At 38.0% G+C, this 15932-nt stretch overlaps 2 protein-coding genes across 2 annotated transcripts; one reads left to right on the top strand and one right to left on the bottom strand.

Moving 5' to 3' along the window:
• Positions 1 to 308: 308 nt before the first annotated feature.
• On the bottom strand, positions 309 to 6397 carry LOC134207257 (uncharacterized). The gene is made up of 4 exons (XM_062682977.1): positions 6383 to 6397; positions 4158 to 4219; positions 3628 to 3931; positions 309 to 881 (listed from the first exon to the last, which is right to left on the bottom strand). Exons 1-4 carry the CDS (start codon positions 6395 to 6397, stop codon positions 540 to 542), a joined length of 723 nt encoding a protein of 240 aa, XP_062538961.1. The 3' UTR covers positions 309 to 539.
• Positions 6398 to 11394: 4997 nt separating this feature from the next.
• LOC134213215 (uncharacterized) lies at positions 11395 to 13169 on the top strand. The gene is made up of 2 exons (XM_062691960.1): positions 11395 to 12586; positions 12669 to 13169. Coding segments are annotated over exons 1-2 (915 nt in total). The 5' UTR covers positions 11395 to 11672; the 3' UTR covers positions 12670 to 13169.
• Positions 13170 to 15932: the final 2763 nt, after the last annotated feature.

The following is a 15932-nucleotide window of genomic DNA, read 5'->3' as shown; positions in this document are numbered from 1 at the left end:
CGGACGGTACGTGGAATAGGCGAATGAACCACGAGTTGCAGTAGCTGTTAGGAGAACCATCCATCGTTCGTAACTAATCTGGGGAAAACTGGTTGCTTTGCAAACGTGTTGTAAGTCATGGCCTACCGACGCTCGATTCAAATAATGCCGCGTTGGCGCGGTTGCGTATGGTGAGTCACGTTATTATATACGTGAAACGAACCGAGGGAAGCACAAAGCGGACTGTGGAAACTAACTAGACACTGTTGAAGATCGCGGTAATAAAATGATGGTTTTCGGAGGAGCGTTGGAATAAACGTTGTTATTCGTTTGGATGATGGAATACGAAAGAGACCGACAGAGATCGGTCTGTTTATTTTATAATCTTTTGACATATCGAATGCTATAAAGTTATTTATAGCACATACAAGCTTAGATAGGAATAATCAATTTTAGGATATACATCAGTCCTTCCCTCTTCGGGAGTTATTCGATAACATTTCAATTTTTTTTAAATATAGTTAACAAATATTAACAATAAGAACAAAATTCATTTCGATTCAAAAATATTGAAATTCACTTTTATGGTTATTCTTCAGCGTTCTCTTCGAACACCTCGGCAGGCCATCGAGCGCCAAATGTTCATCCATCTTTCGTTTTCGATTCGGCTTAACCGTTGGTATATCGTCTTGTCGTCCTCGCAAGTCGCTCTCCGAGAATCCCCGGAAGGGCTCCTTACATGGTTCCTCGTGATACGTGCTAGGTGGTGGTGGTAATGGATCGGTATCGACAATAGGATCGACATAAACCACCATCCGTCTCCGTGTACGACTGCCTGCATCGTCGATGATCTTAATTTGACTTCGGTGCGCCGTGGTAGTTATTCCGTTTCCAGATGTAATCTGTAGAATATTTTTACAAACTCGTTTTAGAAAATACGCTTTCAACCATTTAGCCTGATGGTGAGGATTGCTGTTCTTGTACCATAATGCGTCATCTACCATCAGACTATCCAAAAGATCTTTACTAGGCATTTTACCACTATCGGTACTAGATCTATTGATTATTAATTCGAAACGATTATCACAGTTACTTAATGGTACATTACTATTGTTTTTGTAGTCCTTTACATTAATCATATTGATTAACAGTTTTAAAGTATATACTGAAACTTTCCGAGAAGAAATTAATCCTTCCATCGTCATATAATTTTTAAAATTTATTAAAAATAATCCAATTAGGTCCTCCAGTTTTGCGCCTAAGTATTTTGGGTCAAGTAGAAACATTTTCATTACATTTTTAACCATACGAACTATTCTCTCCGTCGTGCCATTAATAGCAAGGTTATACTGAGGACTGTCCAAAACCCATATTCCTTTTCTCTCAAAAAGGTTATTGAAATCATGAGGATTGAATAACGGACTATTACCTGACATTCTGTCTGGAAACCCAAATTTAGCCAAATATGCTAACAGCAGTTTTATCAATTTTTCACATTCCGTTCTATTTTTCATCCATTCAACTTCCATCCAATTTGCAAAGTCATCATCGTTTAATAAATGAACGTGATGTTTGTGGTAGAAAAATCCTTGGTGTATTCTATCAAAATGTGTTGTGGTAGGAGTCCATTTCGAGATAATCATCTGTTTTGGTTGCTCTGCCATAACAGCAGGAGCATCACAAGTATTAACAGTCTTTTCCAAATCAGCCACTGACTGCTCTAATGGGAATCGCAAACAAATATCAGCACTATTATCCCTTATTGCATCGGGAACGTCAAAAGCTTTCCTATAAATAGGTGTGTCAATTTTTAAAACCAATTCGGTTTCATTACCTTTAATAGGAGTCAAAAAATCTTTAATGAAAGCATCAGACAATTTAGTCTTGACATAAATCATTAAGTCGTTGTTCTTGTGTTCAATTATTCTGTTTCCAGTTACTTGTTTATCAAAACTATTACGCCAGTTGGGAAAGAAAACATCCAACCAGGTTCTCCCAAATAAAGAAATAAAATCATGATCACTATCCAATACTAGAAGTTTCAATTTTGCCTTTATATTCCGAAATACAACCGAAACAACAACTTCCCCAGCAATTCTCAAACTGGAACCGTTTACCACTATTGAATTTCTAAAACTTTTCTTTAGGGGAACATCGAAATTCGCCAAAAATAGCTTTTTTCCAATCACGGAAACGTCAGAGCCACTATCCATCTCCATCTGCACATTGATGCCTTGAATATCTAGTTCTAATAAACATTGATGACTTTTGTTAATGGAGGAAACATGCATGCACTGTAATTCTCCTGGATCCGAATCATCACTCTTGTCTTCCCAACAACTCATCATATTCGACAAATTATCGTCATTTTTCGCACAGGTTTTTTCAAAGTTGATGTTGTTGATCGGACTCCTCTTGAATTGTTCCAGCTTCGGGCACCTCCTTCGAACATGTCCACGAACTCCACAATAGTAGCACACTCGCTGATCAATTACTGGTTGTTCATCGCTCTTCAGTTCCACCGGGTGAACCATGGCATCCAGATACCTTCTTCGCTGTTCCTGGAACCGCACTTGTCTAACCCGTCCGGTCTGCGAACGATGATTCACACGATTGCTGTACCTATTGTAGGGTATTGTGTTGCGCTCATCATCACCTGAAAAATGTCTATAGCCTACTCGGCTTTTCACTGGACCATGCCCTCGATTTAAATTTTCCAAGCGTTGAAAAAAGTTTCCACGACTTCCAACAGTAGAAGCGATTTGTTCAAGAGAATTTTCTTGTGTTAATGTTTTTGCATTAGAAGCAGCTAACTCCCATGTAGAAATAATTTTCTCAACTTGAGCGAGATTCAATTTGTCCCCATACTCAGCTAATAACTTTTGTCTCAAGGCGTCATCCGACAAGCCAATGAGAATTTGATCAAGTATGCGATCCTGTTTATCACCTTTAAAGTTACAATACTCAGCTTGGAGTTTAAGCGAAAAAAGAAAATCAATGGCTGTTTCACCAGGTTGCTGTACTCGGGAACCAAATTTGAATCGTTGGATTAAGGCTGAATCCATTTTGTCCAGCTTTTGTTTAAGCTTTTCTATCAACTCGTCAAAAGGTGCTGCATCAAGCAATTGATCATTAAAATACAAGCTCTGAGCTACTTCGAATAGAAAATCACCTCCTAGGAGAAACATTTGATCTTTCCTGTCCGCTTCCGCTACTTTATTGACGCGAAAATGATATCCTAGTCGCTTGAACCAGGACGCAAACGTTTGACCTTTGCGGTACGGATCAATATTCGGAGCTACATAAGACATTGTTTTTAATAAATTAATTTCAATGCCCAAAATAAAATCAATTATACACTCAATAATTGTTGCACCAAAAAAAAAACGAATCAGTTTAAATATTCCAATCTGTTATAAACACTTTACGTAAAATGAAAAGCAACTTCTATAAATCATCACCAAAAAATGAAAAAAAAATTGAAATAAAATTAATCAAAACGATTCAAATTGACAAAAAGGGGCATCCGCTTATTATGCGGTAAACGGACTATTGTTTCGTATTAAAACACAATGCATAAAATTCATGAACAAAACAATTCACAAGCAAATTTAAAACAATGAAAATAAAGGAACAAAAATGACTTACCAATCTCAATTTAACCTTTTCCCGATACCTGGGTAACTTTACCGGAAACTCAAACGAAACGCATTCTCCACAAAAATCGTCCGGGCCGGAAATTGTCGCTACAAACGTCACGATGTCAAAGCCAGTCAGCACCAGTCCACCTCCACACAGAGTGAATCCAAACGAATTGAAATGTATGGCTGCTCTTAAGCGGGAGGCAACAGCCTGTCGCGATCTGATTGCTATTATAATGCCAGCGAAACTATCCGACAAAACGGCAAAACAGCTGCAAAAAATTCGTCGCCCTGCCGACGGGTCTTTAAACCTTTGTTGAATAAAAAGAAAAATTCACTTTAATGTGTTATAAGGCAATTTGGCACACTTTTACTCCAGTAAAATCACTTGAAAAAAACATACGCCCTCAAAAAACAAAATGGCGTTACGGTACGGTGAACAAAAAACACTGTCTCAGCCGCCCAAGTTCATCACCCAAAATCACCAATTGATTGAAAGAAAAAATATAAAAAAACACTTTTAATTAAAAAAATCACTTTTTTCCGTGTAACGATTTTGATTCGATTTGATGATCATTGCCACAGAATGGCTTCCAAACCTTCTGTTACCTAAACCGCTTCTCCGGTCAGTTAACGTCGGAAATGTTCCGTTTCTAATTACCGATCTTTCACTGCTGCTGCAGAAATCGCGCCTCCGCCCGGGGCCTTTTTTTCCACACAATTTCACCGGGAATTTCCAAACGAAAAAAAAATTCACACGCGTTTTTAACTTTATAATAGTTTTCCTCGTCGCCAATTATTATATACGCCGAAACGAACTTAGGGAAGCACAAAGCGGACTGTGAAACTAACTAGACACTGTTGAAGATCGCGGTAATAAAATGATGGTTTTCGGAGGAGCGTTGGAATAAACGTTGTTATTCGTTTGGATGATGGAATACGAAAGAGACCGACAGAGATCGGTCTGTTTATTTTATAATCTTTTGACATATCGAATGCTATAAAGTTATTTATAGCACATACATGCTTAGATAGGAATAATCAATTTTAGGATATACATCAACGTGAGACGTAAGATCGTTAGGATAGATATCGACAATGGATATTATGCATATTACACAAGGATTCAAATAACTATAAATTCATGGCACATATCTCCCCTCTTCTCGAAAAAATAATACTGTGCCTTCAAAAAGTTCCACAGTTCAAAAATTATTGAGAAGCAAAATTGTAATTTGATTTCTTTGCGAAATTGTTATTTGATTCCTTCACGCACACATAAATTGATCCAAAATTTAAGTTGAAAATACTTACAGATGAGAAAATTGTATAAAATTTCCCTCAAAACTGTGATAGTTTTTTTTTATTTCTCATGATTGTTATCAAAATTGTAACGAACCAAGAACTCTTGGGATTCGTTGACCTGCTCCAGAATGATGTGGAAAGTGATAATAAGATCCACATAGAATCTTTCGGCATGTAATCAGGCCTGCTGCCGCAGGGGAGTGGTATCGATCTTCTTCTGCATCTAGGCTCGGATAACTTTGCATTCAACTGTGAGAACGTTATAAAGCAACCTTATGCCTCGTCAGTTATCGCATACAGTTAGGCCACCCTTTTTTGCACCTTTACTTACATACCCTACATTCAATTGACAGGGAAAGTTGCGGTGTCCCAAATATTACGTAATAAACGATGCAGTAGTTGAACCGGTGCCAGCAAAAGTGGTACATGTTACATTGAGTAAATTTTTCAGGAAACGCATTTTTCCAAAAGCATCGAATAATAAATTCATATTTGCAATTTTTTGCAACTAAACTGTACCAACATGTTATGACTGATGTGCCTAAGGATAGTGTAGTGAAAAAAGCGAAGTTTATGACAAATTTCAAGTTCATTGGAACAAATTGCAAAACGGCAGTAAACTATCTTGAAATTCAAAATAGGATTAAAATCATGTTGCCGAGTTTTCTTTTAAATAAGCTGATTTTACTGGGTGGAACTGTACATGTACCACTTTTTCTGGCAACTGTTATATCAGCACTTAAAATGTGTGCGTTCGCAGTAAAGCTGTTATCGATACAAGAATATACGAAAGCTCAGTTTTAGTTTGAGCGTGCATGAACACACATCTCCCTGTTCTACCTATACTGCAAAAATTCCACACATTTTTATTGGCAAAAATCCATTAATTTAATTCATGATTCTAATTAGTGCACACATAACCACTCTCCACGCGAAGTACAAATATAATCTATAATCAAATAAAATGTATGTGTGGTCTCTCATATGCAGTTATTGAATTTATGTGTGGATACAAGTTTCATATATATTTGGGTCCCCAAATTGCAAAAATTAATGTGTGTAACAAATATATTCAATATTAAGAATTTTCTCAGTGTAGTAATCCGAAATCGTTAAGTATATTTAAACACGGTCATTTCAGTGGCGACGAGGTGAACGTTAAAAAAAGTTAATTTCGTGATTTATATCACTAGTTTCAATTTGCGTGGTTTAGTGCAACGGAATAGTGGCAGTAGTTTGCCAAAAGTGCAATTTAATGTTAGACGCCCAGCTCAACCTCAAGTTTGGTTGATAAGTTGGCAGTAACCAATTTTATTAAATTGCACTCTAAAAGTTTACAAAATTATATTGAAACGCGTTGTAAAGTAGTGTCGATTTATGTTAACAAATGCTTAAAACAGCATATACCACGTGAGACTGTTTAGTGACAATCTTTTTAGGCAAAGTGCGAATGTTACGCTAATAACCGCCATCACGTTTGCTTTTCTATGAAAAGGCATTGTAGTTTGTGAGGACGATTGATAATAAAAATCGCCCATAGGTCAGCTCAGGTCAGCAGAGAGTACTGCGGCGTGAAATATTTTGTCTGTTGCTGTGTTTGGTGAGTTTAGAGGAATTTGTTTATCGCTGTTTGGTTGATACGTTGCACTACAATCAGGTACGTCTGTTTTATTTTTTATATCGTTTTTTGGTTGATTTGTTTGTTTTGATAATTAAAATATGTTTAATTGAGATACATTCGTTTAAGGTTTGTAAATTATTTGGCAGTTTATTGAATAGTAAACCTTTTTACATATTTTTGAATCTCAATTAAAGTTTTTGAATTTGATCTTATTTAATACCAAAGTTTGACTATTGGAATATTTATAGTTTGTGTGTTTTGTTTGTTCGATTTTTTCAAGAGACATGCCGTTGGTGAATAGTGTTGAACCATATGTTCCTGGTACTATTCCGTTCGCTCAGTACTTAGAACAATTAAATTGGATCTTATTGCACCAGAAAGTTCCAGCTGATGAGCACAAAGCAACCTTTCTTGCATCTTGTGGGACCGAGGTTTATTCGGAACTGAAACTTTTGTTTCCTGGTAGGGATCTTGCTGATATAGAACTTAAAGATCTAACGGATTCGCTTAAGAAAAGGTATGACAAAAGCGAAAGTGATCTGGTACAGCGGGTCAAGTTCTACTCCGTAGTCAAAACCTAATGAGAAAGCGGTAGACTTTGTGCTTTCGGTTAAGCAACTGGCCGAATACTGCAATTTCGGGACGTTCAAGGACGTGGCAATTCGGGACAGATTGGTGTGCGGTGTATCCAGTAAGCTACTTCAAGAACGGCTGCTGGATGAGGAGGAATTGACTCTTGCGAAGGCGGAGAAAATTATTGTGAATCGCGAACAAGCAGTTGAACGTGCAACCTTCATCAACGAGGAGCCGGCCAGAATAAGTGTGGTTGAGCGTCTCGGGACAAAAAAGGTGGGATTTCAACGATCGCCGACACCTACAAGGTCACATGGTCGTTATAGAGGTCGTGACCGTCATAGCTATCGCGATACTAGAAGTCGTAGTCGTAGTAGGAGCCTTTCTACTCCGAGAAAAGACAAAAAGGTTTATTTCTGCAATTATTGCCGTAGAAAAGGACATACGCGTAAATACTGTTTCGATTTAAAACATCAAAAGCCGTCCATCAAGTCAGTTGCAGTCTTAGCAAAAAAAACGGATCTTTCGGAGAGATTGAGAAGAGCGGCCCAATCGGACTCTGAAGAGGAAATGGATGTATTGATGATATCTTCTACTCAACGATCCAGCGGTCCGTGTCTCATCGAAACAGGTGTCGACGATACATTCCTTCAAATGGAAGTGGACAGGATCTGCCGTTTCTATAATAAGCAGGCAAACATACAGTGAGCGCTTCAAACATAAACCGTTGTCCAAGTGTAATTTGAAGCTCGCAGTCGTCGATGGTGCCCGTCTGTCCGTCGCAGGGCAGATAATGGTTTCGGTGCAGATGAATGGACGGCATATGAAAGTGCCGCTAGTCGTGCTAGAAAGTGCAAAAGAGATCATTCCTTTGTTCGGTAGAGAGTGGCTGGACATTTTCTTTCCAGTGTGGCGAGATTTGTTTAGGGGTCAACTGATGATAAACCACACCAACATCAAGAAGGAAGACAGGGTTGTGGAAGACATTAAAAGTAAGTATCCATTTGTCTTTGACAACGATTTTTCTGTCCCTATTACTAGTTTTGAGGCAGATTTGGTACTTAAGGGAGACAAACCCATTTTCAAGCGAGCTTATGAGGTTCCATATCGCTTGCGTGATCAGGTTGTAAAACATATTGATTCATTGGAGCGTGACGGTGTGATCACTCCAATTGAGGCCAGTGAGTGGGCCTCACCTGTGGTTATTGTTATAAAAAAAGACAAGGGAATTAGAATGGTAGTTGACTGCAAAGTTTCTGGGTCAAGGGTCTTTTGCTCCCTTGATTTGGCAGGAGCTTATACTCAGTTGCGTCTTTCAACAAAATCTAAAAAGTTTATGGTGATTAACACTATTAAGGGTTTGTACTCGTATAACCGTTTGCCTCAAGGAGCATCTAGCAGTGCTTCAATTTTTCAAAAAGTGATGGATCAAGTTTTAAAAGGTTTGGATTGTGTTTGTTGTTATCTTGACGATGTACTAATAGCTGGTGAGGATTTTGAGGATTGTAAAAATAAGCTTTATTTGGTCTTAGAGCGTTTGGCTAAGTTCAATATTAAGGTTCATTTAAAAAAAATGCAAATTTTTTTGTTTCAAGTTTGCCTTATTTGGGACATATTTTAACAGAAAATGGTTTGTTACCTTGTCCTGAAAAAGTTGAGACGATTCGTAGAGCTAAGTCTCCGAGTCACTGAGTTGAAGGCATTTTTGGGGTTAATCAACTATTACGGTCGTTTTATCCCCAATTTATCCTCCCGCCTTAGTCCACTTTATAGTTTGCTGAAGAAAAATGCCAAATACATTTGGAATAAGGAATGCAACTGATATATACCTTCGAATGAGTATTTTTTATTATATGTGTAATCGCTATAAATATTATGGTAGCGCTTGGCGAATGTCAAGCGCTCTCGAATAAATGAGCCGGGGACTGTCGGCCTCTTTCAACACGAACCACCAAGCGAGTAACACCTATTTCCAACTAGCTCCGAAATCCTTAAAGTATTATTATAATTTAATAGCCTTTTCGTTCCTCCGCGAGTATTCTCCATTCGGTTCCGTCTACCTCAGTCGCTCTTGCCGGTTATAATATTGGCGACGAGGAAAATCTACGAAAAGTGCGCGTGTGAGAAAAAAAAGTGCTGTTCCCCGGGCGATTGCCGGATAGGCAGTGTGCAGTTTTGCCTCCGGGGCGGAGCGCGATTTAAACAGCAGCGGTACAAAAAGTTTAGACTGGTTGCAGAGCAGGTGGTAGATATCGGAACATTTCCGACTGGGATTTTCCCGGAGAAGCGGTATTGGTAAAGTATAAAGGGATTGAAAAAGCTAATGAAAGCACGTTTTTGTGCTAGTGGAACACCATTTTGTGGTGTATGAGGTGTATGGTAGTGACTTCATTTCATCGAAACAAAACAAACGGGAACACGGAGAAGAAAAACTTTTGAAAAAGATTTTTTGTTTGGATAAAAGATTTATTTTTCTTTTTATTGTATTAGTCGGTAATAATTACGCTAAATTGAAAATACGCCTATTGTTTTATTATTTTAACAGAAGGTTGGAACAACAAAAGAAAAGTGAAAAGTTTTTTAAAACTATTTAGTTAGTGATTAATAAGTGTTTTTCTTCTTTATATTCCATACAGATAGCGGCGATTGCCGGCGGACAGGTTTTCCCCTTTGAAACTTAAGTCCGCGGAAGGGTATTTACCGGAGCACAATAAATTTTCGGGTTTGGTATTATTGGATTGTGGTAAGTTGTTTTGTGATATTGTTTCTTTTATTTGAAATTCATATTTAAATAGTGAGAAAAGTGATTTTTTTTTATTTTGGTATACATTGTTCGTGAAAAAGTGCATTGTGTTGAGTAACAATTAGACAAAAGGCCGTTTATCGCATTAATGGCGGATACGCCTTAAATTGAAACGGTTTTGATAAATTTTTTTGGCGATTTTTTAAATTTTTCTTGATCAATGGAAGTTTTTTTGCTTTTAATTAGTTGTCCGTGAATTTTTTGAAACCAGTTAAGATTTTTTTTAATTAGTGTGCTTTTATGGTATCATTTTAACAAATTATTTTGAAACATTTATCCGAATTATTTTGGGTTTATTAATTTATAAAATTTCAATTGGTTGGTTTTAATAGCTATAGAAATTATGTCGTACGTAGCATCAAACATCGATCCGTATCGTAAGGGACAATCATTCGCATCATGGTTTAAGCGGTTAGGGTACCATTTTCGTATCAACAAAGTAGCAGATGCCGACAAAAAAGACACCATGTTTCTTCTTGGAGGTGATTATCTTTTTGAAGTGGCTCAGAATTTGTACTTTAGTGAGCGGTTGCTCGATGAAGCACCACTTGAAGAGCTAACCGAAAAACTTAAGCAAAAATTGGACAAGTCGGATACGGCCTTGATTCAACGTTTCAAATTTGGGTCCCGAGTACAACAACCTGGTGAAACAGCCAGTGATTTTCTTTTTTCGCTTAAACTCCAAGCTGAGTATTGTAACTTTAAAGGCGATAAACAGGATCGCATACTTGATCGAATTCTCATTGGCTTGTCGGATGACGCCTTGAGACAAAAGTTATTAGCGGAAGATGGGGACAATTTGAATCTCGCTCAAGTTGAGAAAATTTTATCTACATGGGAGTTAGCTGCTTCTAATGCAAAAACATTAACACAAAACAATTCTCTTGAACAAATCGCTTCTATTGTTGGAAGTCGTGGTAACTTTTATCAACGCCTGGCAAATTTAAATCAAGGGCATGGTCCAGTGAAGAGCCGAGTAGGTTATAGACACTTTCCAGGTGATGACGAGCGCAACGCAAAACCCTACAATAGGTACAACAATCGCGTGAATCATCGTTCGGAGACCGGACTGGTTAGACAAGAGCGGCACCAGGAACAACAAAGGTGGTACCAGGATGCAGTGGTTCACCCGGTGGAACCCAAAAGCGATGAGCAACCAGTAAACGACCACCGAGTGTGCTACTATTGTGGAGTTCGAGGACATGTTCGCAGGAGGTGCCCGAAGATGGAAAAATCCAAGAGGATCAACAACATCAACTGTGAAAAAACCTGTGCGAAAAATGACGATAATTTGTCGAATATGATGAGTTGTTGGGAAGACAAGAGTGATGATTCGGATCCAGGTGAATTACAGTGCATGCATGTTTCTTCCATTAACAAAAGTCATCCATGTTTACTAGAACTGGATATTCAAGGCATCAATGTGCAGATGGAGATTGATAGTGGCTCCGACGTTTCCGTGATTGGTAAGAAGCTATTTTTGGCTAAATTCAATGTTCCTCTGGAGAAAAGTTTTAAAAGTTTAGTATTGGTAAACGGTTCTCGATTGAAAATCGCTGGTGAAGTTATTGTTTCGGTTGATTTTCGGAATAAGAAGGCAAAATTGAAACTTTTGGTTTTAGATTGTGATTATGATTTTGTTCCTTTATTTGGGAGAACTTGGTTGGATGTTTTCTTTCCCAACTGGCGTAATAGTTTTGAAAAACAAGTAACTGGAAACAGAATAATTGAACACAAGAACAACGACTTAATGATTTATGTCACGACTAAATTGTCTGATGTTTTCATTAAAGATTTTTTGACTCCTATTAAAGGTAATGAAGCCGAATTGGTTTTAAAAATTGACACACCTATTTATAGGAAAGCATTTGACGTTCCCAATACAATAAGGGATAATAGTGCTGATATTTGTTTGCGATTCCCATTGGAGCAGTCAGTTGCTGATTTGAAAAAGATTGTTAGTGCTTGTGATGCTTCTGCTGTTATGGCAGAGCAACCAAAACAGTTGAATAATTTGAAATGTACTCCTTCCACAACACTTTTTGATAGAATACACCAAGAATATTTCTACTATAAGCATCACGTTTGTTTATTGAACGCTGATGGCTTTTCAAAGTGGATGGAAGTTGAACGGAGGAAAAATAAAAATGAATGTGAAGAATTGATAAAAATACTGTTAGCATATTTGGCTAAATTTGGGTTTCCAGACAGAATGTCAGGTAATGGTCCTCTATTAAATCCTCATGATTTCAAGAATTTTTTTGAGAGGCAAGGAATATGGGTTTTGGACAGTCACCCATATAATCCTGCTATGAATGGCAAGGGGAAGAGACTAGTTCGTATGGTTAAAGATGTAATGAGAATGTTTCTACATGACCCAGGATACTTAAAGGCAAAACTGGAGGATCTAATTGGACTATTTTCAAGAAATTTTAAATATAATGTGACGATGGAAGGATTTATTTCTTCTCGGAAAGTTTTAAGCTATAATCTTAAATTGTTAATCTATATGGTTAACCTAATGCGACACATAAACGATAGAAATGTACCATTATTTACCTGTGATAACGGTAGTGATGAAACAACCACTAGATCTTACAACGTTATTGGTAAAAAGCTAAGTAAAGATGTTTTGGACAGTCTGATGGCGGGTGACGCATTATGGTACAAGAACAGCAATCATCACCATCAGGCTAAATGGTTGAAAGCGTATTTTCTAAAACGAGTTTGTAAAAATATTCTACAGATAACGATTGGAAAAGGAAAAACAACCACGGCGCACCGATGCCAAATGAAGGTCGTTGGCGATGAGGGCATACGGAGACGTCGATCGATGGTGGCATATGTCGATCCCGATGTCGATGATCCCGATCCATTCCCACCACGAGGAACGTGTTACGACGAGGAGTTTTCCCGGGGATTCTCTGGATGCGAATTGTGGAGGTTCGAGTCGTCGGTTAAGCCGCATCGGAAAAGAACAAATGATTCGAATTTGGCGCTCGATGGCTTGCCAAGGCATTCGAAAATAGTGAGTAGATATAATCGCAGGAGTGGATTTAGTCAATATGTTTATTATGTTACTTCCTTCATTCTATATTTATCCATAATGGATATTCGAATAACTGTAAAAAGGGAAGGATTGATATATACCTTCGAATGAGTATTTTTTATTATATGTGTAATCGCTATAAATATTATGGTAGCGCTTGGCGAATGTCAAGCGCTCTCGAATAAACGAGCCGGCGACTGTCGGCCTCTTTCAACACGAACCACCAAGCGAGTAACATCTATTTCCAACTAGCTCCGAAATCCTTAAAGTATTATTATAATTTAATAACCTATTCGTTCCTCCGCGAGTATTCTCTATTCGGTTCCGTCTACCTCAATCGCTCATGCCGGTTATAATAGCAACAAAGTTTTTTAAGACTGCAAGAAAATTTTGCTCAAACCTAACCTTTTGGGATATTACGATCCTGACAAAACAATTGTCGTTGTTTCAGATGCCTGCGGATACGGTTTAGGTGGGGTCATTGCGCATGTTGTTGGAAGAGAAGAAAAGCCAATAAGTTTTACTTCTTTTTCACTCAATGATGCCCAAAAATCGTATCCAATATTACACTTAGAGGCAATTGCAGTGGTTAGTACGATAAAAAAGTTTCATAAGTTTCTGTAAGAAAAAACTTTACTGTCTATACGGATCACAAACCCTTGGTATTTTTGGAAAGGACGGTAAAAATTCAATTTTTGTGACGCGTTTACAGAGGTACATCTTAGAACTTCCAATTTATGATTTTGACATAATATACAGGCCGTCATCAAAAATGGGTAATGCCGATTACTGCTCTCGCTTTCCTTTGCCTCAAGAAGTTCCACGAAGTTTACAAAGAGAATATATAAAATCTATCAACATTTCTGGTGAAATTCCGCTGAACTATACGACCATTGCGAAAGAAATGCAAAAGGATGAATTTTTGGTGCAGGTTTTATCGTTTATGAAGCATGGTTGGCCAAAGAAAGTGCATAGGAGCTTCAGAGACGTTTACTCACACCATCAAGACCTGGAAGTTTTGGATGGGTGTTTGATATTCCAGGATCGAATAGTCATTCCGGCGAAGCTTCAGGATTCCGTTTTAAAACTGCTTCACAGGAATCATTCAGGGATTAGCAAATTTAAGCAATTGGCAAGAAGATCCGTGTATTGGTTTGGAATCAACAGTGACATTGAAAGTTTTGTCAAACATTGCAGGATTTGTAATCAAATGTCTGTTGTTCATAAGAAATCTACGCAAACTACAAGTTGGATTCCAACCAGTCGCCCTTTCAGTCGGATTCATGCAGATTTTTCTATTTTCAACAAAAGTTTTCCTTGTTAAAGTTGACAGTTTTTCGAGGTGGTTGGAAGTCGAGTATATGAAATATGGTACTGATTCTAACAAAGTTAAAAGTAAGTTTATGGCCTTTTTTGCAAGGTTTGGTCTTCCAGACGTTATTGTGACGGATGGAGGTCCTCCGTTTAACTCCAAATATCTTCTATAGATTTCTTTGATCAGCAAGGTATTCAGGTCATGAAAAGCCCACCATATCACCCCTCGAGTAATGGTCAAGCTGAACGAATGGTTCGTGTTGTCAAGGACGTTTTGAAAAAGTTTCTGCTAGATCCCGACGTGAAAGACATAGGTATAGAGGATAGAGTGGGGCGCAGTTGTATGGAAAAACGCAAACTTCGTCCGATCAAGTGAGATCAAGGTTTTTCTGAATCGTTTTGGGACCCCAATCAACTGTGCAAAATATGGGCTCGATTGGTTGCAACCTCGCATGCCGCATCACGTTTTAAATTTACATGGAGATTAGTATGGGAAAACGTACTTTTTTACATTTTTGCTCTTAGCGGCTTCAATTTATCATCAATCACGTGACTCAATACGTTAGCATATAGTCTGGAAGATGCCGAAAGACTTTGCCGAAGAAGGTACGTAGCTGGAAGGTCTACAAAAAATGCTATTACGTTTCGAAAATTGATTGTTTAAACCATATGCAAGAAATCAATGTTTCTGCCAGCACTATCGGACAACCTATGGTTATCGAAGCGCAAAACCCATCTTCCTTCTTGTCGGATTTTTTTTCTTTGTGAAATAATTCCGGATAGCTCCCATTAGCTCTAAAGCCCTATAAGATCAATTATTTTTAAATAACACTCAGTTAAATAATTGGTCTACGTAGTACGGCAGTGTTGGCAGAGTAAACGATTTTTTGCATATGGTTTGAACACTCAATGTTCGAAGCGTTATAACTTTTTTCGTGGACGTTCCAGCAACGTGCCTTCTTCAGCAAAGTTTTTCGGCATCCTTTGGGTTATACTTTAACGCAATGTGCCACTTGGTTTACGAAGCAACCAATCGGTCCCATTTTCTGCACAGTTGTTCAGGACCCAGAATAGCTTCGAAAAACCATTGATTTGAAAAAACGACCATGACGCCCCACTCTAATAGAGGATCATATTTCATACTTTTTATTTAATTATCGGAACACGTGTTCAGAGGATTCAAAATTTCCATCTGAAAAGCTGTTCAACTTTCGACCAAAAACGATACTTGATCTAGTTAATCCAAGGAGTAGTTTCAAGAGGAATTTGACAACTCACATCAGTGAGAATACTGATAGTTCTAAGGACGATAAATGTTCATCACCGGATAAGTTTTCTCATTTGCGCCCAGGAGAACAAATCTATTTTAAGAACTTTAGAGCAACTGATATTAAAAGGTGGTTGGATGCCAAGTTCCTGAAACAAATATCCAAAAATGTAGTCCAGGTCTCGGTTGGAGGTCGGATTTATACGGCTCATCGGGACCAGTTGAAACTTAAAGCCAAACCACCTAGAACATTGGTGTGTGGGTGGAAGCCTGCCACTAGAAAACGAAGGAGAGAAGATGATGAAGTCGACAACAATGTTTCTGACGATAGCGATTTTTATGGTTTTGCCTCAGATTCATTCATTTATGATCCACAGCAG

Source organism: Armigeres subalbatus, chromosome 1 (assembly GCF_024139115.2).
Source record: "Armigeres subalbatus isolate Guangzhou_Male chromosome 1, GZ_Asu_2, whole genome shotgun sequence".
Classification (NCBI taxonomy): Eukaryota; Metazoa; Arthropoda; class Insecta; order Diptera; family Culicidae; genus Armigeres; species Armigeres subalbatus.
This window is presented reverse-complemented; position numbering and strand designations above follow the sequence as displayed.

Excerpts from the sequence above, each read along its gene's own strand:
- LOC134213215 (XM_062691960.1), top strand. The coding sequence starts at position 11,673 with ATGATTTATGTCACGACTAAATTGTCTGATGTTTTCATTAAAGATTTT.
- LOC134207257 (XM_062682977.1), bottom strand. Across the intron at positions 3,932-4,157 it reads AAATCGTTACACGGAAAAAA|GTTTAAAGACCCGTCGGCAG; the intron begins GTGATTTTTTTA and ends TATTCAACAAAG. Across the intron at positions 882-3,627 it reads AAAAGGTTAAATTGAGATTG|ATTACATCTGGAAACGGAAT; the intron begins GTAAGTCATTTT and ends AATATTCTACAG.